Genomic DNA, 25,098 nt, shown 5'->3' on the forward strand with positions numbered 1-25,098 from the left:
TTTGGCAGTTACAAGGAAAAAATACCGTTTTTTATACAATATATTTACAAAAATGGAATACTATATCGAATAAGATGAAACACTAAATAAAATTGGAAATTAACGAGAGATCGGAACACACGTTGACATATCACATTTACGATTTGCGCTATGAATTTTTATATATACATATAAAATAAAATTAATTGTATAATAGCTGCCAAGACACATTTGACACAAAAATTAAGTGATTAAAACAAAATAGAACAACCATTATTATTAAGTATTAAAAAAAAATCTAAAATAGAACATTACAATTTAATAATCGCAAATTAAAATGTGCCAATTATAAAAATTACTTTTCTTGCAATTCATATTTCATAATCAATTAAAATAAGGGATGAATAATCAATAAATGTAACTTTTTTAACTAATCCCTGTTTTGCCGCCATTTAGCATTTTGACATAAGTAAAATTAAACAGATATAAAAAAACATAGATAATAAATACAAATATTATTTTTAGCATAGAGCATAGTTAATATTTAGTAAAATAAAAACAAATTTTCAATTAAAATGGAAATTCAAGAAACTCAACATCCCTCTTTGGACAAAATAACAAGTTATCTCTTTATTACACCATAAATACATTTTTTTAAATAACAACATTTACGGCCAGTTTCACAATTCTACATGTCATGTTTAGTTCTGTCAAAATGACAGACAATGTACAAAAATTGTTAAAAATCGGTGAATTCGCAAATTGTGAAACCGGTTTTAAATCCCGTTTTAAATCAGTTAAAAAACAAAGCCGCGCAATAAACAGAATAAGAACACACTTCATAACGCAAATCCGACTTAACCGACTAGAGCACACTAATTTTTCGTTGTCGGCGTTCCAATGTTCAAAAGGCCCGAGTAACCCCTAAACTGATTGGCCATAAAGTCCCTATATAGGGCCAATTGTCTCTGGTCCATTTGGCCCAAACTACTGTAGAACGCGTTCATATACATCGGGTCCATGAAGGGGTTGACGGGGCCCTTTTGCATATCCATCATTTGGGTCAAATTCTGCCCTTTGAACACATTTGTCAGCAAATTATTTGGCATCGCGCTGTTTTGCGAGTCCTTTGACCCCGTTGAACTGGTTGGGGATACATCATCGCGCGATATTTGGTAGTTGGGGACCACTATGGGGGCCTTTTTGACCCCAGATGGTGATGGGAACGGTTTGGGGTAATCTTTCGGTGGTGTTGGCGTTTTTGCTGATGTGAATTTGCCGTTCGACGACCGTTTTTGCGGCGGCCGTTTTTGCGTTGGGGTTTTCGGGTTGACGAGCGTTATTTCCAAGTTGGAACCGACCACCGCTTTTCCATCTAGAAGCGTGTAGTTTTTCGTCAAATTTTGCGGCGTGGGGGTCACTGACTGTGGTATTCTAACTATTTCAACTGCTGGTTTTTGTGGGGGTGGAGATTGGGATTTGCAAGTAAGGTCGAGAATATCTTGAGGGGTCGGTACAGAGGGTTGTATGGCCCTTTGGGGTTTGATGGGGGTTCCTTGTAGCACGTGTGGGGGCGGCATGAAGGGGTCTTTGGGATTGCCGTAAACTGTTTTCTCTGGCCCACATGTTCCAAAGGCGCTAGTGGCTTGAATAACTTTCGGGGGTTGAAGGCCATTACCGTAATTTGGTGGGATTATATTATACATTTGGAATAGTTGCGCTTGCGTCATTATTTGGTGTTGTACCGCGGGGTTGAGGATTATAGGCGCGGGGTTTATTAACGGGGTTATGGGGGTTAGAGGGGTTGCTAGGGGAGTCGGCCAAATAGGGGTTGGGGGTACGGCAGTAACTTCTAAACCCCGTTCTTTGAGGATTTCCAGCTTTTTCTTCTTGACGCTCTGTGGACTCTCCGGATACTCGTCTAGGTCTATTATTTCTGGTGTTTTTGGTTTGTATGGTACCTGAAAATGAAAATGATTGTATTATTATTTTATTTATTGTTGTATTGATAATTACAAAAAAAAGTTTTTTTTTTGACGTTACATCTGTGTAACAAACACTATGATATTTTTTTATGAACTATTAATAGTAAATATATTTTTAGCCTTGTTTGAGAAACTTTTAACTACATAGCGCCCGGCAAACTTCTTGGCCAAAAAGAAGCGTGGTGGGGGAAGTTTGCGCATCAAGTTTTAGTACATTTTTATATGCGCAAGCTTCCTTCACCACGCTACTTTTTGGCCAAGAAGTTTGCCGGGCGCTACTAACCTACTACATTTTACCATACCTATTATAATGTTAGCCGTTCATTGGCACGTAAATAAATAATTAAACTACACATAAATAAAGAATAAGAATTAAAGAATGTTTTCATTAGTTCTATAATCTAAAGAGAGGAAAGTGTTGTTATTCTATGTAATGATAAGGTTCAAAAACTTCTTGACCGGTTTGAAAAAAACCTTTCACTAAAACCTAATAAATTATATACTAAAACCTTCCTCTTGAATCACTCTATATATTAAAAAAAAACGAATCAAAATCCGTTGCTTAGTTTTAAAGATTTAAGCATACATAGGGACAGAGAAAGCGACTGCGTTTTATACTATGTAGTGAAGAGAAGTATTCAATTCTTATAAAGATACTAGCTGTTCCCCGCGGTTTCACCCGCATTGCTCCGCTCCTGTTGGTCTTAGCGTGATGATATATATTATAGCCATAAATATTATTTCTGTGATAAATCGGCTATCTAAATAATTTTTCAAATCGGACCAGTAGTTCCTGAGATTAGCGCGTTCAAACAAACTCTTCAGCTTTATAATATTAGTATAGATTTACCTCAACGATTTCATCATCGCTATGTGGGGGTGGTGGTGCGGGGTGGTGGATACCAAAGTTGGTGACTGGGGCCGGTGGTGGTGGGGACGCTTCTACGCGAACTGCTGGTTGTGGAGCTGCAAATTAAAAATAAATAATAACTAAATATTTCAGGACAATTTTCACACACGGCACGATCTGATCCCATACTAATTCACTTGTGTTATGGAAACCAAATGGCTGATAAACATACATTTATAATCTTATATATAAAAATGAATCGCAAAATGTGTTGGTAAGCGCATAACTCGAGAATGGCTGAACCTATTTCGATAATTCTTTTTTTATTATATTCCTTAAAGTACGAGGATGGTTTTTATGTAGAGAAAACGTAAATATGTACCACGGGCGAAGCCGGGGCGGACCGCTAGTCTTATATATAAAAATGAATCGCAAAATGTGTTGGTAAGCGCATAACTCGAGAACGGCTGAACCGATTTCGATAATTCTTTTTTTATTATATTCCTTGAAGTACGAGGATGGTTCTTATGTAGAGAAAACGTAAACATGTACCACGGGCGAAGCCGGGGCGGACCGCTAGTTTTAAATAAATACTTATATAGATAATTAACACCCAGACACAGAGCAAACATCTATGTTCATCACACAAATGTTTGCCCCGGGTGGGAATCGAACTTATGACCTCTTGCTTGGAAGGCAGGGTCACTACCAACCAAGCCAACCGGTCAGTCTAAAAGTAATGTTTTTATTTTGTTTCACAAAAAAAGAGCGTATGTGCCGAGTGAAGTGAAACTTCTTCGACAAGATTCATAGATTCATGACGTGACGGTATTGCCATGACGCGACTTTGAAATGTTACTCTCAACGCGCCTAAAGATTCAAAAACTTGAGTTATCTTTGAATTTTGCCAAAGAAGTTTCACTTCTAACACATGTAATGCGCACTCACGCTCTTATTGTATTTCGATTTCTTCCGTATGTGCAATAAAGTATTAAAATATTTTTTTTCTAAAGAGATAATGTTTGCGCCAGTTAAATATTAATGTAAAATGAATTGTATTATGGTATTAAATAAAAAAAAAGACGGGTTGCACTGGGGGAGTGCCGGCAGAAGTGAAAACTTGATTATTAACGTTGAGCATGTTTGATATTTTGGAATGGTATCCGTCTTACGCTTTTTCGATCAGGTCACGTGTCCTGATGCGAGTTTAAGATTTTATACCCATTACAGAAAAAGTGCTCAACGCCGCTAAAGAAGTTTTCACTTCAAAAATAAAAATAATTTATGTGGGTAGTTATAAACTCACGTGTGTTGTTCGGTTGGTGCGGGCGGGTCGGTTTGACGCGCACAGCTCGCAGCGAGCTGCGGCCGGCCGGACGTGCTTTGTGCTGCGAATTACATTATTGAGTTATTTTACTATATTAAATGAAATAAAAATATTTTTAAGCTATTGCATAGCTTCTATCGCGGGCTTTGAGCGCGGAACCGAATCGAGAAATTCCGTAACGAAAAAACCTCACGCTCCCCACGGGGACGGGCAAGGAGGTGTGGCTTGAAGGCATAGCATGCAATAAGCTTTACCGCGGCAGTCCCCGAGTGCCACACGTCTTTTTTTTCTTACACTTCATTGTAATACAATCATTAAATAACAAGAAACAGTAAAAATAAAATATGGTATTAGACAGATGTAGTACAATTGGCGGCCTTATCACTGAGCAATGGTCTCTGCCAGGCAACCGAGCAGCAAAAAGCGAAATATTTGGTAATAACATTTTTCTTTTTTTGTTGTTTGTTGCGAAATATTAAAAAAATATGTGTTAAAATAAATGAATGTTCGTAAATATATATTTAACAATTGTAAATATATGTATTTAATAAATTATATTTTACATCCACTTATTTTGTTTAATTTTCTACCTCAAGTAGCAAAGCTCACAGGAACGGAAACTATGCAGAATTTTTTTTTTTGAAAACGCGGGCGTAGCCGGGGGCGTAAATCTAGTAAATAAATAATTACCTGATCTAAATTAACTGCTGTGACTGAATTATGGCCGTTTACTGCGTATTTCTCACTTAAAGTCGATAGGCTAGTTAATGCGTTCGAAGCGATGCTACTCTGCGCGTCTGATAGCTCCTTTAGTATTGTCGTGTCTGAATTACCTGTAAATAATAGAATAATGTGTCAAAAAATGTATTTACTACCTGTAAAAAGAATGAGATTAAAATAGGATATTTTTTACACAATTCCCGTAAATAGTTAGTGAGATATCGAATTAATATTATAAACCCACTAAACAAATTATTATGATACTTTGCAGTGATGTAGCTTATGTGCCAACACTAGTGTAAATATGTAGTTATGTATGAAAAACAAAACTGTACATTGAATACATTTATAAAGAATACTCGGGAATTTTTATCTGTTTGTCTGTATGTAAATCTGGGCTATTATATATTTTGCAATCAGCGGAGCAATGCGGGTAAAACCGCGGGGCACAGCTAGTTATAAAATAAAAATATTATAGCATAGAATTTCTACTTTAAGATTCACAATAACATAACGTACCTAAATGCAACTTCTGCGCGAGTTCATTCAAAAACTCTTTGCCATCTTTCCTATCTTCAACTCCCACATCTATCAACTTTTCCACCGGCTTCACCGATATCTTCCCCTCCCCTTTTCCCTCCTCTCCCTTTTCCCCCTTTTCCTCTTCCTTCTCCTTTGTTAGCGACTCTAGAAACTCCCTATTTAATTCCTCTGCGGGTTTTGAGGTAATATTCATGTCCTCTTTTAGTAATTCCCCAGTTTCATTGTCCAATATGAGTTTTTCGTCGGCTTTCGGGCTTGGTGTGCGTAACCTCTTTTCTGGGAAGTCGGTTTTGTTGTCTATGTCGCGTAGAGGCGAGTCGGTGACGTCTATCGTGTCTATGGTTTTTGGTTCGTCTATTTTGCCGTTCAATTTGGGGAAGAGTTTTGGGTTTTCCCGGCGCTGGTGGTTCTCGAAGAGGAGCAGGAATCTGAAAGGAGGTACATAGATAAATAAATATATGGGGCATTTTACGCGAAGCGGACAGAGATTTCAGGTTCAGGTTTAAGTTTTATTTTAAATGGTATGTTACACCTGTATATATGGGGATATTGCCGCGCTTCGCCATTATAATATACTAGCTTTCCGCCTGCGGCTTCGCCCGCGTTTTCAAAGAAAAACCCGCATAGTTCCCGTTCCCGTGGGATTTCCGGGATAAAACCTAGCCTATGTTACTCGTGGATAATGTAGCTTTCGAATGGTGAAAGAATTTTTAAAATCGGTCCAGTAGTTTATGAGCCTATTCATTACAATCAAACAAACAAACAAACAAAGTTTTCCTCTTTATAATATTAGTGTAGATGTAGCTCAAAACTACTGTGATGACCACTCTAGAACTTTGCACGAAGTGCATAATATAAGCCAAAGATAAGCCATTTATATTATAATCTTGAAAATCTTGAAAAAAAATTAAAATATGTAATGTTTATAAATAATTACTTGTGGGATGCGCGTTAAAATCTAACAAATTATCAAAAGTCGTAGAACAAATTTTGTTACTTATGATGTTAGCTATCTTGTCCTGCGAGGTTGCTGGTGTTTTACAAGTAACCATCTATACAGGTGTAACATAGTAATAACCATACAGATCTAGAGAGATGCCAATCGCTTGCGCTGAGTACGAAACCGTGTCTCATTACAAATTTACGCACACAACTGCAGTAAACAAAATCAAAACAATACTTCACGTTGTGTGCGTGTCATCACACAAAAATTTGAGAGCGACTATTCGTTCGCACACTAGATTGTAAGTGACGTACGTATACAGCACCACTACAGTTTGTTCTTTTTTTGGGCATATTGCTGCCACACCGGCCCCGCCCCCTAACCATATCTCCCTTTAGTTTCTGTGATCTGTGGTAATAACTAGATAATATTTTCTCACCTCTCATAAAGCCGTCTAGCCCTCGGTGCCAGACCCCCATACAACAACTTCCAGACCCGCCCTCTGCACGCCGCTTCGTAGCCGCCACAAGATCGAACCCGACCGTATAACTTGCGGAGGGATACTGGAAGTAAATAATAATATATTAAAAACTTGAAAACAATGGTTTGTAGATGATAATACAAATTAAAAAAAAGAAGAATTCTATGAAAACGATGAAAATAAATTTATGGTGATTGAAACAAATTCCATTTGAAAGCAGATCAACTTGCAAAAAAAGGACCATCCTCGTACTTCAAGGATGTATAAGGATATATTATGCCGTTCTCGAGTTACGCGCTTACCAACACATTTGGCGATTCATTTTTAAAGTGAAACTTTTCTTTTTTGTCTCAAACTTTTTGGTCTGTGTAGCGCATGTCGCGTGTATCGCGGCTGCCGAGTAGGTATACCTACTCGGCAGCCGACCGTCACGCGACATGCGCTACACAAAGCAGTGTTCGGAACCGTTCGAACAGTTTCACTTTTACCGTGGTTTCATAAAACCACACAACATTTTTTATTATATAGATTACTAAAAACTAATTTTCACATCTCAGTAGAGAAAAATATATTCTTATAATGCTTAATAAAAAACCACATACTATTTTTCGTATGCGCAATCTTCATATAACTCCTGTCCTTGTAAAACTCTCTCAACTGCTGTAAGAACTCTTCATCTTTCACGCTTTCCTGTCTCTTCTCGTCTCTATCCGGTCTCTTCTCTTCTCTCTCCTCTCTATCTTCTCTCTCCGCCACTCTGCTCTCTGTTTCGTCTTCTTCTTCGCTCTGTTTATCACCGCCGTTCCGGAGGGACACTCGGCGTGGTGTCTGGAAAATTTTATTTTATTAGAGGTTTTGTTTCATTTTTAATCCTTTGACTCTTATTGAAGTGAAAACTTCTTTAGCGGCGTTGAGCACTTTTTCTGTAATGGGTATATAATCTTAAACTCGCGTCAGGACACGTGACCTGATCGAAAAAGCGTAAGACGGATACCATTCCAAAATATCAAACACGCTCAACGTTAATAATCAAGTTTTCACTTCTGCCGGCACTCCCGGAGTGCAACCCGTTTTTTTTTATGTGGCGTGTTGTTTGGAATTCAAAATTTGTATAGGTTAACAATTCTAATTGTTATTATTTCATTTAGTTTTCCCGTGTTCAGTTATTATAATTGGCTATTGACTGTATCGATAATTATTATTGGTGCCATTGTGAATAAAATGTAAACAAAATGTCTTTAGCATGTAGGCTGCAGTTTTACCTGTAAAGTTTTCAGGGAGTTTTGAAATAGTGATAATAGTTTTGGAATAGGTGATTTTATAGATTCGGAGGAACTCTTATTTCGACTAATAACCATTGCCAGAATATTTTAAAAAAGTTTAATAAAATCTATAACCACTAAAAATATAATAAAACATGCTCACCCTCGGCTCCGTCGGCGTGACGTCACTGTCACTCGACCGCGAGTCACGGTCACGGTCAGGGTCGTGGTCACGGTCACGCGACCGCGCCCGTGCCCGCCGCCGACCACGTGGTCGTCCTTTTAGTTTCGGCGCGAGATGGTTGCATACGAATTCGTGGCCTTCCAGCTCTGGGTACTCGAAGGTGTCCTGTGGAGGATCAGACTTTAGATAATGGGTAAATTATGTTTATTTGTAAGAATGTTAGTTAAAAATGGTGTAAATATGCGTGAAGGTATCTCCTTACATCACACGTAATATCACTAAAATCTGTTTGGTAGGTTTTCGTGTGCAAGAGAAGAAAATAATAAAACTAAATTTGTAATTTTAGTATTAATTGTAATTAGAGGTTGGTACCGGCTACCGCGAGTAAGAGAGAACCATGATGGTACTGTGTGTTTATGTTTCTAGTGCCTCAGTACAGTTCGATTCAAACTTAATGGCGGCTCGGAAGTTAGGTGCAGGTGCGAGTGCGGGTGCGCACAGTACGTGTGTATCCTTGTGTTCTAAGAGTGTTTTGTTTATTTGTGTCTGTCTGTGTGTGTAGGTATTTTTCACATACGAGCACACCACGATAGTGCTGTATATGTCTGTACCTTGCAGTGCAAAATTGGCAGTATTCACATGTATTATTAGTGTTTTTGTGTGTGTCTGTGTGTGTGAGATTCGCCTTGTAGCACGGTATTCTTTTGTTATTAGTGTATGTGTGTCTGTATACACGCACCTTACAGTACAGTATCCGGGTATTACTGGTGGGTGCCGCGTACCCGCCGAGCGCGGCCACAAGCGAGTCCCGCAGCCAGGCGGATTGGATGCCGTCCAGTCGAGCTGCCAGCGCGCGGTATCTGCAGTAGCGGGGGTAGGAGAATACTACGACGCCTGGACTGTCGGTGTCTAGTGCTGGAAGGAAAAAATTATGGTCATAATCGAGTTACATATCACAATCAGCAAGAAAACTATGGTAGAACAATCTGAGTTGTCTATAAATGGGGGAAAGGTAGCAATAGTTTCATTATTTGGACGATATTATCATCATCGGGTGCAATGGACAAATTCTCCTGGACCTGGACTGTCCGGCGTCCGCATTCTTTGCTGTAACTTAGCACGTTACGTTACGTTTCCATTGCTTACATATCTAACATAATATTCGAGTCGCATCCTTACGTGTATATCAGAAAGAGACAGCAATACTATCTACCGTAGCACACGTACCCTACAATTACTCTTGACAGTCTTATACAGTAGAAAGAGACAGCAACTTACACATAGCACTCTTCTCTCTCTCAACATCACTAAAATCCAGTCTCGTATGATGCAATGGCGCAGTATGCTTCGGCTCACTGGGCGGAGCGCACGCGCCCCGCCATACTGCCCGGAGCCCCCAGCGCCAGCCCGTACCGGAGCACACCCAGGAGAGCAGGTCCTCAGCACGCAGGACCACTTTGTCGTTGATTGCGAGTACTTCGTCCTGGAAAGAGGAGGATTTTTGGTTAGCAAAGAACGGCTGAATGTCTTTTTAAAAGAATCAAACAAAATTTGTTTATTGTGCACAGAGAAAAGTACAAATAAGAATAAAAAATCAGTCAATAAATAGAAAATTAAAAGAAAGAAAGAGTAAGTAAACAAAAGAAGACTGTAAAGGGTTTAAAAGGGGCAGTTCGATAATGATTTGTATTTTGTTTAGCAAAGTAGTACATGCGTATTGTAATTAGGATTTTCTACAATCTACAGATCGTAGAACATCTTTTTAAGGGAATTTTAATAAGTTTCAGACTTGCGGACAATAAAGGGCTTTTAGAAGACGTTAGGTATTGGATTTTGTTTTGTATGTATTACGCACTGTGAAGTGTGTTCAGCCGTTCTATTAATTAGAGAAATAAGTTAAAAAAAATAAATAAATATACATTTAAACACAACACAGACCCTGGCTGCAAAACTTTACTGTTTGAACATTAAAACTTCTTTCTTGAACTTAGTTCAATCGATAGTCTGAATGATCCTCAGCCATTTAATCAAACAGCCAGACCAATGTAATGTATAAATAACATTTAACTATTAGCCTACAAACTTATATTACACGAAATATGTTGATGAAAATAATAAATTTATAACCCTCATCACAAATCTGTTATTTCTTTAGGTAGAATTAATTTTCCTAAGCACATAAAACGTTGAATAAATAAGAACAATCCATTAAGAAGGTGAGCGAAAACTAAATAATTAATTAGCGATAAACCTCGCTCAGTACGGCCCTGTGGAATTATTTGAAAGGGGGCGGGAGGTGGACAGGGCCGGGCCCGGACATTCGTTTGACAATTTAATTTTGCGTAAAAGGTTTAATTTTTTTAACAGATAAATGTTAATGTTAGGAATAAAATAACAAGCGGTATCACTTTTCTAACAAAAAAAAAACAATTTTTGTTAAATCGATACAATAACAATTTTTGTTGTAAACAAATAGAAACTTGATGTATTTGTTTAAAATATGTTTTCTTGTGTCGTTATTATAATTGAAAATTGCCAAAATATTAACATTATACAAGGGCAAATAGAAACTCTTTCACATAATACGGATTACCTCATATATCGTGACTCCGTAGTTCACAGAATTTGACTAGTTAAAAAAATTTAAATGAGTTTGGTAAACTTTTATTAACATCGATATTTATTGAATAGATTATTGTATTTATTAAATATTATAAAGAGGAAAGGTTTGTAATTATGTATGTATGTATGTATGTATGGTTTTCACGCATAAACTACTGGACCGATTTTGATGAAATTTGGCACAGACAATCTTTAGACCATGAGAAAGAACATAGGCTACCTTTTATTGCGAAATATGTACCACGGGCGAAGCCGGGGCGGACCACTAGTATTTATTAAAAAGAACACGTATATTTATATATGTACCTACATACAAAAATCAATTATTTGGCATTAATGCTTTGCATTACATATTTGATTTATATTAAACTAGCTTTCCGCCCGCGGCTTCGCCCGCGCAGTCAAAGAAAAACCCGCATAGTTCCCGTTCCCGTGGGATTTCCGGGATTGCGTCATTTTCCCGGGATAAAAAGTAGCGTATGTCCTTTCTCGGGTATCAAAATATCTCCATACCAAATTTCATGAAAATTGGTTCAGTAGTTTAGGCGTGATTGAGTAACAAACAGACAGACAGAGTTACTTTCGCATTTATAATATTAGTATGGATTTATAACAAAAATATAGACAGTCCGTGCCTGTATTTCTAAATGAAGGGGGAACTAAAATTGCTTTCAAATAAGTAACAAGGCGGCCGTATTCTGGGAGGCGGGCGATGTCGAAACTATATCGCTTTTAATTTTCAATTATAGATAAATGTAGTGTGTATATAATACAGATATGTCATAGCCAATTCAGCTGTTTAGCCGCTTAATTAAACGGCGACGTTCTATTAACTTCGTAATATCCTTATATGCTATTTTGAACGGCTGATATACTCGCGAGTTGCGACATATTATTAAAGAATAGTGATTATAAATCTATAAAATACATAATTGTCGAAAAACTATACTAAAGTCGGTTTGCTTCTAAGCTTAACCATTAAACAGTTTAAAGTGAATTTTGATTCGATAGATAGATGTAACTTTTGATATTTGTATAGGATACCCTTTTAACCGATTTCATTATCGCAAAAAAAAACTTGAACAATAAATATCGGAAGGAAACTTATAAGTATAACGAGAGCAGCCACGGGCGTATAGTTCAATAAAATTGTTTTAAATAATGCAATAATATCACGTACTTATTAAGATTTTTTTGCATTGTAACGCGATATAAGTCAAATATGTATATTACATGACAGTAATTTCATTTTTTTATGTGAATTCAATTTAAATGTTAATTGTTATTACTTCATCTTCTTATATATAAAAATGAATCGCAAAATGTGTTGGTAAGCGCATAACTCGAGAACGGCTGAACCGATTTCGATAATTCTTTTTTTATTATATTCCTTGAAGTACGAGGATGGTTCTTATGTAGAGAAAACGTAAACATGTACCACGGGCGAAGCCGGGGCGGACCGCTAGTTTGATGATAAAACAAAGGAAGAATTAAATGTAATTTTTGTGTTTAATGCTTTACTCGTATTTTGAAGTTTCTTTTAACGACGAATAAAATAATAAAAAAAAGATTTACACGTGTATAATGTAACAGGAAATTTAAAATTTCATTTTTTTATCGCTATTATTTGTGATATCGCAAAGCCACTATCAAATTTTAAAATGTACATTGAAAAAGTATTTTTGCTAGTTCAAAAAATTGACACAAGCGAATCCAGGCGACAAATATTACATAACTAGTTTTAGTTTTATAATTTAAAATTTTTTAAATCATAACTAAAATAAAATTATTAATCTTATTTTAGATTCGTTCAGAATAAGGAGGTCAATTTATGCCGGCATTTTGTGAGAATGTACAAAAGTAATATGTACTTTCGTACTATGTATAGTAATTGTCTGTTTGTTTGTCCTTTAATTGTAATAACATATACGTAACGGATACATTAATATTGTTAATATGATAAATGGGTAACTATTATCGCTATTAATATAAAAGTGAAAAATTTAATTTGAGGCTAATCACGCAAGAACGGCTGAACAGATTTAGATGGAATTTTTAATAGATTGTTTTCGAATAGGAAGCAAAGCTGCAGGCCGAAGCTAGATTAGCTATAAAAATCATAGTGAAATGTGAAAAAAATCATAGATTAAAATTTAAATTTCGTCGAATTAAAAATATGTAGGTAGTTTTTGAAAATAATGGACCCAAAAAGTAAATTCAAAATATTTAATACTAAATGTTAACCCAACCCAAGTAGTCTTAATTTTATTAAAATATTATCGTTTTTTTCAATATCCTAAGAAATGATTCCTTTGAATACCAATTTTAACATTTACTTGAGCTATTTTGACAAAACCCATAACGATCGCGATCGGATCAGCAGTTTCCATGCTACCATCGAACAGACATACATCCCAATATTCAAAAAAATCACAACAAACATACAGTAAGTTACATTCGGATTATAATAAATAAATTAATTAAAGTTATAATTGTAACACGTGTCCATGTGTGCGTCACGCTGTGTGTGTGTGTGTGTGCGTTGTTTCCTTGAAATAGGGTGATGATACATGGTGTTGTTTTTTGTTACAATAATTATTATTATTTGTTTTTATTTTTTTATATGACAACTATATAATATATCCAGTCAAATTATATTGTAATATAATTAATGCTTTGTACATTTTATTTGTTACTCTTTCACGTAAAAACCGATGTCGAAGATAAAATATTGTACATTACTTATATACATATTTTGATAGATATTAATAGACAATATAGACTAGAATTTTGATAGTAGTAGTATGGTATTATGTTATCTGTGGTAGTAGCGTATATAGAATTATTTATGATTACCTTAGATACCATGGAGTGAAGCCACAGTGAAGTCATTATAATAATGTAATAACTAATAATACTGAAACGAGATACCTACATTTTACTTTATCTTAGTTTAAAAGTAAAACTTGCGATGAGTCATCGGTCTTTTTTCAGAGCCATTTAGCTGAAAAAGCCTAAGACAACATAGTGTCTCCGATTTGAAAGGTCCTGTTTTTTATTATTAAAATTTATTAAGATTAGTCTTTGAATAAAAACGAAAGATAAGACATCAACATTTGAATAATTCATTGAATTTTGTAAAGAATGAATAACGTTAAGACACTCGCCTTTTCTTTTATTAATATTTAATATTATTGTCTTTTGACATAACTGATAAAATGTATAAAGGATAAAAAGTAGGTAACATAAATAAAATAAAATTGAATTACAGAAACGTAATTTAAGTCAGAGTTCTGTTGACCTTGTCGCAAAATACCTATAGTCGCGTAGTAAATTAAAGTGTTTTTGCTTATGTTTTAATCCAAAAAAGCATTGTAAAGGTGTGTACATTGTAGATTTCTGAATAATTATCCAAACACAATCCGTTTTGCACGGTGGTAAATGTTATGTTAAAAATAAATATGTTATGACGATTCAAAAGCGCTTCTAGAAGAAGTCTTATTGAATAAATAAATGTTTGAGTTTAAAAAAAACCATGCAGCACCATCTCACTAAGATATAAATTTAGTAGTATGTACAGAATTGCAAAAAATACGTTAAAGTCATCTATCTTCGTTTAAAATATTCAGAAACTTAGTAGTCAACAGAATAGTCCAAAAATGCATAAAATATTAAATTTAATCACATTTATTCATTACCAAAACCGAATCACGCTGTATAGTGTGTCACGAAACACACACACACAACAACACACACAAAATTGATAGCTCGGTCTATGAGTGCATCGCTCCTGACATAAGGGTGTGTGCACACTGGTATGTATTATTGTGAATATTTTTGGCAGTTTATGAAATTTGGCAGTTTTTAACGGATTTAATGTGGGATTTATTTGTAGTATTGGTTATACCGATGTATAGGATCTCTTTAAACTTTATGTGGAATGTGCTTGCGAGCTTACTTACTAAAGAATATTAGAAGTACTTTTTTTATTTAATTCTTTATTAAACAGAACTGTCTTAAAAAGATTAAAGTAAAAATAACTATTAATCTACGTTTTCAAATAACGAAAAGATTTTATTGATAATTATAGTAAGGGGTACAGGTTATTTTTCATTAAAACGGAATTGCGTTATAAACCTAAAATGTAAAAATTGTAATAAACAATATTAATAAAAAAAATCGCCATTAAGAAACTAAGAAAAATATTATAATATACTATTTATCATATTAAAAATGTACTAATAATTAAATAAATAGTATAAACAAACATTCAATACATGTAAACACAGCTTTACGGACATAAATTCTCAATAACACGGAATGGGGTGAGGCGGGAGGGGGGGCACAGAGCCGGAGTGGACGCGACAATTAATAATAATAGTTATTATTATTTAAATTCGCAGTGACACAAATTATTTAAAATTATGCAATAACAATATCTTTAGAACAATTTAAAATAGAATATATAATAGTATAGTAATTAATAATTATTATTATTTAAGCAGAAAAAATATAATAACATTATCCTTCTTTGCGACTTAAAAGAGAACACAATTCTAGTTTATTATTATTTGACTAAAGTAGCTTCAGAGCTAAATGATACAAGTAAGATAATATAGTAACTTAAATACTTTGTATTGCATTTGCTTTTTAAGAAATAAAATGATATAATAATTTCTTCATAAGTACCACTTTACGTTTTACTAACTTAATAAATAATAATGTTAATTGAATAAATCCATACTAATATTATAAATGCGAAAGTAACTCTGTCTGTCTGTCTGTTACTCAATCACGCCTAAACTACTGAACCAATTTTCATGAAATTTGGTATGGAGATATTTTGATTCCCGAGAAAGGACATAGGCTACCTTTTATTGCGAAATATGTACCACAGGCGAAGCCGGGGCGGACCTCTAGTAAACAATAATTATAAATTTGTCTAGTATTCAGTATTCACTTTAAAGTTTAAACATAACTACAAAAGTAATTAAATATTTTATATGAAAAGTAGGTCGTTATCTATGTTATTTTTATGCTAATGAAATAAATATAAGATATTGTACAGTAACTAAAGAAATTGATTAAAATTCATAACTCCATTAATTCAACTAACAATAAATATATAAGATAAGATCTAAAATAGCCAGGGACCATGAAAATATTTTTATAAAATTATAAGTAGGTATCAGACAATCAGACACTAATCACTATCTCTATCTATTAATACGAATTGATCTATAATATATTGGTAGTACGAATCATGTTATATAACATTTCACATTCAATTTAGATTAACATTGACGAACGTGTATTACTCATATTTTCAAATTAAATATAAACTTAATAAAGAAATCGTATTAATCTGTAATAAATACTGAACATATCTGAGAAGTTCCATAAACTGATATAAATTCTAGCCAATATCAACAACTTTTAAATGCCACGTCGATCAAAATTATTACAAAATCGAACTAATTACAGATTAACCCAACCTAGCTAACTTAACATTTATTATTTACAAGCCTCAACTCCACGTGGTAGTAGTAGTCCAAATGGTACGTAATTTATCAAATAATTTTAACAGTTATCACCCTAAAAGATAAATTTACCAAATTAACAATTATTACTTGAATTGTACGTGGTATGACCACATGACTAACACGTAATTTTAAATACATAGGTAGACTACCTGACCGGTAATCGATGTACTTTTAAGATACCCCTATCACTTAGGGTTATAAAAAACAGTTAACGATCTATTCTCAGACCTAACAAATACAACGCTTAAAAGTTAAAACATTCACAAAATCGATACAGTCGTTTCGGAGAAATTTGATTAAAAAACTATTATACGATAATCCATAGATCACAAATCCAAAAACCACAGATACATAATCCTAATTACGCCAATTAATACAACAAACACACAATCCTACACTTTAGCTTATTAGGAGTCGTGAATTATCGACCCACCCCTTCACATGAAGCCCTAAACGTTACAGGGGTAATTGATCCGAGAGTCTTTGGCTACACAGGTTTCTTAATTGCTAACCGACTTCAAAAAACGTGTATTTATGTCATTTTGACGGCTGGAAAAGACACTGAATTTATGATAAGAGTTTGATATACTTTAATCGACTTAAAAAGCAGCCGAGCACACGTGTCAGAAGTAAAACTTCTTGCGCAAGATTCAAAGATACCAATTGCTGCATAAATTCATTATTATTCTTATATTACATTACTAGCATTCCACCCGCGGCTTTGTCTAAAACCATATAATTATACAATTAAAACCTCTTCTTGAATTACTTTATATTAAAAAAGTGAATCAAAATCCGTTGCGTAGTTTTAAAGATTTAATCATACATAGGGACATAGGGACAGAGAAAGCGACTTTGTTTTATACTATGTATCTATGTAGTGATAGATCCCGCCCACACTATTCTTATTATTATGAGTGTTTAATGTAACTTTTTTGGATATTTCCCGTTTTATTTTTTTAAAGTTATTATTGTCATTTTACTCATTAGGTAAAGGGCTTTCGATATCAGTATAAAGTTTTTTGATATCTGCAATAGTTACGGAATAATCGCCTGTGCACACTTGACGATTACACCCTGTATAGTCACTATTGACATATTCACCAAAACATACAAACATAATAAAGAAACGATGTGATTTAAAAATAAACAAACGTAAAATGATATCATCCTTGAATCATGTATTACAATAATATTATAACACTGACGCGTTTAACCGACGTGTCTAAAATCGAAGTATGGTTCTCAATTATTAACGTGTTTTTTATTATTCTTTGATTATTAAGAAAATATCTATATCTATGATAAATAATTATTAAAAACATAAAAAATAAATGAGTTGTAGCTTGTACAAACATTTTGTATTAATTTTTCGAAAATAAAATTTGAAATGGAAGAGCAAATCAAATATTATGTATAAATAAAACTTTACATATTGTAAAGTATACGATTGTGACGAGTAATTCTTAGTAAATATCATACGGTGGTTAAAATATATATATATTTTTTTAAACAGGCCAATAAATACGAGTTATTGTAAGAAAATTTAGTCCGAAATTCTACAGACAATTATCACAAAACAACCGCAAAATGCAAACGATCCATTTTTATTTGAAATATTTGATCAAAATTATATAAACACGCATTGAATTTTCAGTCCTACGTTAAAACTGTATAAAACAAACAAAATCCGATTGAAATATAAAATTTTGAATATTTAAATGCACTACAAAAAGTAAATCAAAACAGAACGCAGTTTTAAGTTCTCCTTTCATTGATTGTCATTCCGCAAATCCTTGAAAAGGAAACAAAAAGAGCACTTACTTTAATATAATATTTGGTGTAAAAAATATTCAATTAAAATTAATTGCAAAAATAAAATACAAAGTACGTCCCTGGTAAGCAGTGAAAGATGAGAGCCGGGTCGGTTACAGCGCTCAAAATGTTTTGATACTTTCACTTATTTTATTTATTTTTGTATTTTATCTAATCCGTTCCGTTATTGTTAGATTTAACAAAAGAACTTCTAATCCCGACAATATTAAATTTATTTTTCGAACAATTTATACAAACAACAATTATATTTCGAAATTGTTGCCCTCACTGATAATTTATACAATTCAAATTTAAATAATGCAATTACTACCTACTATTTATATGAATAATTGTAATTTATTAAAACCTTAAAATTTACTTCATACTGTATCACTATGTAACAATGATAATCTTAATAAAATAAGTTTAATATTTATCTGTGCCTTTAAAGTTTAAAGCACATTACTTACAATATAATAAGAAACCAAAATAAACGAGCCATTTGACTTCTAGGCTGAACAAAACCTGTATTATAAATTATAATTTATAATTATAACTGCATAAATAAACATGACTGATTCTTGTTCTCACGCCAAAACCGATTGAATAAATAAAACAATTACTTTTTTAACACAAAATAAAACCACCTTCAAGTGGTCAGAACTGAATAAAATTTCAATAGGACCTATCGGAAGGAACTAGTTCTTGCACTTTCAAATAAAAAAAGAATCATCAAAATCGGTTCAACTAGTAGGAAGTTTTGTAGAAGACTTTGATAAAATTTCATAATTATCGCAAAATGACACTAAAAATACATAAATACACCACAGTAAAAATTACTTCCAGTAGCACAAATTCCACGTGCATCCCAAACAAAAAGCTAGTGAATAACTTTCCAAGTAAACCCCTATTAAAACATTAAAGAATTTAATATAACAGTACAAATTGAAAAACATCTCACGGCCGTGTATAATGAGCCTAAGTCTATTATATGACGCTTACGTAACTGCCTCGTAGTTGCCGCTATCGTCGCGAGAATCAAATAAACATACATAATTATTAAATCGCTCCTACATATGACACTAGGCACAAATTATTTTTACTGCCCGTTCAGATTTAACTATTGTTTATATTTATTATTAATATCGATCGTACATAATTTAATTTGTGTACGAACATAAAGTTTTAAGATTATGTGCGTAAAATTGTAAGTGTTTCTTGTCTTTTCATAATAGATGGATAGGTAGATATTAGCTAAAATTAGTTTAAAATTTAAATTGATAAATGATATTATATTTATTGTTGGAATGGAATGTAGGTAAGTACTAAATAGGTTTTAGCTCAGCATATCACATTACAGCTGACACACTGATTTCCAGCCAAAACCTTGGATATTATCTTGATTATACTACAGATAGAACTACTTTAAAAATGTTACCTGTCTCTTTTTAGACACCATGTTGTTTTACTATCAAATTTTTTCTAAAAAATAACTCAAAAACTTGACATTGACCTGTTTTCTGTGCCCTTTTATTGCTTTTATATTGTTTTCCTTTTAATCAAAATAAATAATTGAATAAATATATTTTTTACGCAAGGTATAAGTATAAAGTCTACTGTTTTATCAATCGAATCTTATACAAGCCCTTTATTAATTATGATAATTGAAATATTATGCAATAATAGTTACAATAGTTAGTCGCAGGTTTGAAAAAATGTCTTATCTTAGCGTAAAACAAAACGGCATATCACGATTACATGACACAGGTTTGGTTCAACGCACTGTAACATTAATATGATATTTAATGATATAACTAGTTGCGCCACGCGGTTTCAGCCATGGACAAAACCAGATAAGAGCGTGTACCGAGCACACATGTCAGTAGTGAAACTTCTAGCAAGATTCAAAGATACCAAAATCGTCGCCTTGACGTGACGGTAATGCCATGACCTTGAATTTTTACTCTCAAACCGCCTAAGGAAGTTTCACTTCAAAAACTGCCACCCATTCCCGTAGGAGGTGACTTTTGCCGTTTTTGACAGTTTTCAACTGTTTTATACAAAATTTCAATTAAATAGGTAATGTGTTGTATAGAGTATAGACAGACATAATTTATAACATTAGAAACTCTTACAAAATTCGTAAACACACAAAAACATTATCAACATTGTTTAAAATTTTAATGAAGAATATGTCATTTGATTAAATCACTTGTACTGTTAAAAGATTATAGCGTCTGATAATTTTTACTGCAGTATAAAATACAAAATGGCCGACTTCGGTTAGCCCTACAAACTTGCAGTGAAATTTCTCTGTTATAGTAATGTACTTGTGGACAATGATAAGCTTATCGTGGAATTTTATTATTGCCGTATAATCAATTATTTCTGAGATTATGTAGTACAAACATAATAAACAACGTCCGAAACACCTATGATTTGTTTTACGGTATAAATTCGTTGATAAAACTAAAATTAATTGTTGTTGACAGCCGTGATTTTTTGTACGTTAAAGTTATATTTTAGGGTAGCCTTAATGTTTGTAAAATCTGCTACCTGCTAGTGAAAGTCCCTTGAAAATGGTTTCGCATTTGTGCAGATTAACGGTACCCAATAGACAGGGTAGTAAAAATCTGTTATTATGACAACAGACAGACAAATTGTATGTAATTTTATAGATGAAGGGCTTTCGAGGTTAAAAATATATTATGATTTTATGCGCTGACATATACGATGAGAGATAAAACTTGAATATATTATAATTTATTCAGAAATTCCAATGTTTTACGTGTATTTATTTTATTAATTGCTTAAAGGTTTCTATAATAATTTCGACACACTAACTCATTTATACTTCCGGTGCTAGACCCGTTCGAATATTGCTAAACAAGATCTATATCTTGTTTTTCTATAAAAAATCATAATATGTAATGTCAATGTTATAGATTTTTTGCAGAAAATAAAACTTAAACCTTTATGTTTAAAGTCCATCCGCTTGAGGAAAACTATTAAATAAGTAGTAAAAAAAAAATAATTTATGTTAAATTAAACTATTGAGGAAAATTATTGGAAAAAAAAGCGTTTGTGTTTACAGTTTATACTATAGAACTTACTTACATACTTGAAAAACATAACCCTCTTTCAGATGCAGTCGGGTAAATATATATACCTATATGTATTAGTGCTAAGATTTGAGAATTAAGTCATTTATTAACAAAAATCAAAGTCAAAGAACTAGACTCTAGAGCATAACAACCATTACCCTTTTTTAACGTTGGTTAAAAGTACTGTTTCACATCGTTTGAATGATAACAAATAATAAAATTTCTCGGTTTCCAAAGATTTTTATCTGTTAATGTACTTCGATGGATATCTTGTTAATCAAACAGGTTTAGTTCTGATTGCATACAGATAAGATTTTGTGAAATCACTTAATTAAAGTATTTGTAACAATATTAAATATTTACTCACCGTAAAGAACAAAAACATATTTAATTTACTTAATATTTTCATATAAATTTAATTTTGTATGAAGACGTATACATGGTACACTAATTCAAAAACATCAAATACATATATGAATACTACAATATCTATAACTTCAATAAATTCAATAAAAAATAATAATCAAAACAAAATAAAAACGCAATACTTATTTAATAAAAAAATTCAATAAAACAATATTATTAAAGTATCAAGAACCCTTGCACGCAGTACGAGCGTTCGAATTTTCAAAACAACTCATTTGCTGAACGTCACAAGTTCCTAACAAATTTAATCTTCACATTCTCAACTCTATTCCTTGGGCAATAAGATACAAATTCAAATTGTTTACTTAACTTATTAATATCCTACAGAATTTTGTAGATTAGGAAATCGGTATTTTTTGTTGGACAAACGATTGCGCGCGGTTTTTCTCGTTTTTTTCTTTTGAATATTTCGATTGGTTATTGATTTGTTGTTTGTTAATTTAATTATAGTATACTAGTTTATCACGCTGTTCTGTCTGTATTTAGTAACATTTATCGGCATACTATTGATCTATCTGAAAGTAATATTAAATCGAAATCTGTTCAGCTGTTTGTGTGTACTGTGCAACAAACATGTTAATAATAATTATCATGACATATTATTATTAGCCTTTTAAATATTAGTATAATTTCAAAAGTATGTAAGTAAGAAATTTAAATTTATAACGATTATTTCATACAAAACCAATCTAATATTCGTCTATCTCACTCTAACTTGTCTCTCTCGCACACTGCACGTATCGCGATGAAACATACATTCGACAAATCCGCATTGTGATACGGAAACAAAGAAAAGAAACATTCATTTTTAAAACCAAAATGTATTTATAAAAAGAAATAGCATTAGCATGAAAATATATAACATACTTATAAAAGAGTGTGTGTGCATAGCACACGTGTCAGAAGTGAAACTTCCTTATCAAGATTCAAAGATATAAAAATCGTCGCCTTACTCCATGACGTGACAGTATTGCCATGACGCGACCTTGAAATTTTGTTCCAAACACGCCTTAAGAAGTTTCACTTAAAAAATAAATAGAATTAATATAAGAAAAAGGCAAAAAATATCTACTGCGTTTTTTTTTTAAATAAAAAAAATCAATACTATTGTTCTAATCACCGTGGCAGCCATTTTGATTTGAAATTACTTATAATAATATCAATTTATTCATTCAGTAGATATAAAAAGAGATATTGCACGCCTCATAAGCGAAGCGTTGAGGTGGGTACTACTGTCACTTCGCGCAAAACATCTGATTTTTCAAACTTAAAATGTCTTTATGTATCATACATTGCACTTGTAAGATAATACATACACACACATATTAAGAAAAAACACTATTTTTAACGTTCATGATATTTTTGATGTCCTTTTTTTTATTTAAACTAGTTAAAAAACAGTTTAAAAAAGTTCTGTCTTGGACGTCCGTGTGTCTGTATGTGCGGATCCTTTTTCTTGTTAACACGATAGCGACCGAAATACTTAACTAATCGAGTCTTTTTTTTTCTCTTACGCTTGAGTATGCTCAGGAATAGAACCCTTTCATTTTTCAGGGTCTGATTCGATGTGGTTTAATTGTTATTAAATAAACAAAAATAATAATTAATAAATATTTATTAAAAAAAAATTATGAGGCGTGCACTTTTGGATTTTCCAAATTATTTCTAATCTATGATAGTACAGTAATATTTAAATACGATTTGCAATAACAGTTCATTCGTTTTTGAGTAATAAATGAACAATTAATATTTACATTACACACATAAAATAAGACGGAAATCCATTTCTTACAATGTGCTTAGGATAAAGATACATGCTTCGTATTTTATGTCGATTTTCCTCTATAATTCATATAAAAAATTAATTAAATTTAAATATTTCAAATATAATAATATCAGAAACAAGGACAAGACAAAGACACACACACACATATAAAAATATAGGTAACACAATTAAAAATTTCATACAATCAAATCACATAAAAAACAACATTGTTTTTATTATAACTCCCCCCCATTACCCACCCCCTCCAAAATATCGGTTAAGCCCGGTTAAATCAACTGTGGGGCGGTAATCCGCTCTGAACCGGTCCTAACTGGCTTGTGGACATGTCATGAGCGATGGCGATTTGAGAACGATTGTCTCGGTCTCATAATACAGACTAAAATTATCCACTTTAAAAAACCAGCCAAGTTCGAATCGGACTCGCACACCAAGGGATCTGTATAAACCTGTTTCTTTAATGTTATGATTGTAAATCTACAATTTTTCCTTTATCTGTGCTATAAGACGTTACTTCGTACCGAACTTCGCGATTCTCTGTTCTCGGGAAGTACCCTTTAGGTTTTGAATCCCTTGTAAATGTCGTAAATTGCTAAAATTTGCAGCATTCATCGGCTGTATCTTTTTATTGTGTTGGCTTATAAGTTTGATTCTTTCGCAACATCAAGGGAGAGTAGACGGTTACGGACGGTTTATTCCTTTTGTGGTTCGGAACCTTAAAAAGGTGCCTAAACGCTGTCCTTCTATTCAATCTATTTATATAAACCTAGACTGAAAAAGTTGATCACTTATAGATAAAATTACTCAAGCAGATTATAAACCATCAAAAAAGATACACCCATTTTGGCATTTATACTACAATATACATTAGGTAATAACACTGATAGTCATGTGATTTAATCGAAATTAGTTGAAACGCAATAATACATTTTCTTTCAAAAGATTTAAATTATAATCGTCAACGTGGAGCGACCATTGCTTTGGTGCTGGTTCAAACCGGATCGCTTTGAGGTATAAGCGCAAGCGTTTTAATTGAAATTAAAATTAAAAAGTTATTTTTTTCGTTTTTACGTTCGAAATATGGAAAAAGTTATTCATATCGTTCATAACAATAGAAAAACAAAAATATTTCCCGTACTTAATATAATTATAATGTAAGACTGTGAATGTAAGATTTTCCCTGTTACTTTTTCTTATTGAGAAAGAGTTAGAAATACTTTTACTTATAAGAGATTGGATTGTATTTTCAACACCTCGTATATAGCCTACATACGATGTGTTTTAAAAAATAGAGAGGTTTGTAGAGTCTCCAGCAGCAGGCAGCAGCAGAGTAAAATTTTAAAAATTAAATCACCTAAAGAATTTTTTTATTGTTATGTGATATGTATGTATGGTAAAATCGTAGGAAAGTCAAAACTGTAGATTTTAGATTTAAGAATACTTGGGGCGTTATCTACAATCGATATCGAACCAAAAATATCGTTTTAAAATTTCTTGTCTGTCTATATGAATGTCCGGGCTAAACTCACAA

General features: G+C 32.9%; 1 protein-coding gene across 1 annotated transcript in view; it reads right to left on the reverse strand.

Moving 5' to 3' along the window:
* Positions 1–392: 392 nt before the first annotated feature.
* The window catches only part of LOC149896081 (uncharacterized), a 59,912-nt gene continuing 35,206 nt past the window's right edge, over positions 393–25,098 (reverse strand). The window contains exons 4-13 of the mRNA XM_090117899.1: positions 9,553–9,757; positions 9,014–9,189; positions 8,254–8,439; positions 7,431–7,656; positions 6,787–6,910; positions 5,381–5,832; positions 4,832–4,974; positions 4,121–4,202; positions 2,815–2,930; positions 393–1,940 (exon numbers count right to left, since the gene is read on the reverse strand). Of these exons, the coding sequence (XP_089974025.1) occupies positions 855–1,940; positions 2,815–2,930; positions 4,121–4,202; positions 4,832–4,974; positions 5,381–5,832; positions 6,787–6,910; positions 7,431–7,656; positions 8,254–8,439; positions 9,014–9,189; positions 9,553–9,757 (2,796 nt within the window). The 3' untranslated portion in view covers positions 393–854. The remainder of the gene's footprint in view (positions 1,941–2,814; positions 2,931–4,120; positions 4,203–4,831; positions 4,975–5,380; positions 5,833–6,786; positions 6,911–7,430; positions 7,657–8,253; positions 8,440–9,013; positions 9,190–9,552; positions 9,758–25,098) is intronic.

The sequence above is a fragment of the Colias eurytheme genome, chromosome 29 (genome assembly GCF_061535395.1).
Source record: "Colias eurytheme isolate Ceu_HAF_F1 chromosome 29, ilColEury1 Martin Lab GWU primary, whole genome shotgun sequence".
Taxonomy (NCBI): Eukaryota; Metazoa; Arthropoda; class Insecta; order Lepidoptera; family Pieridae; genus Colias; species Colias eurytheme.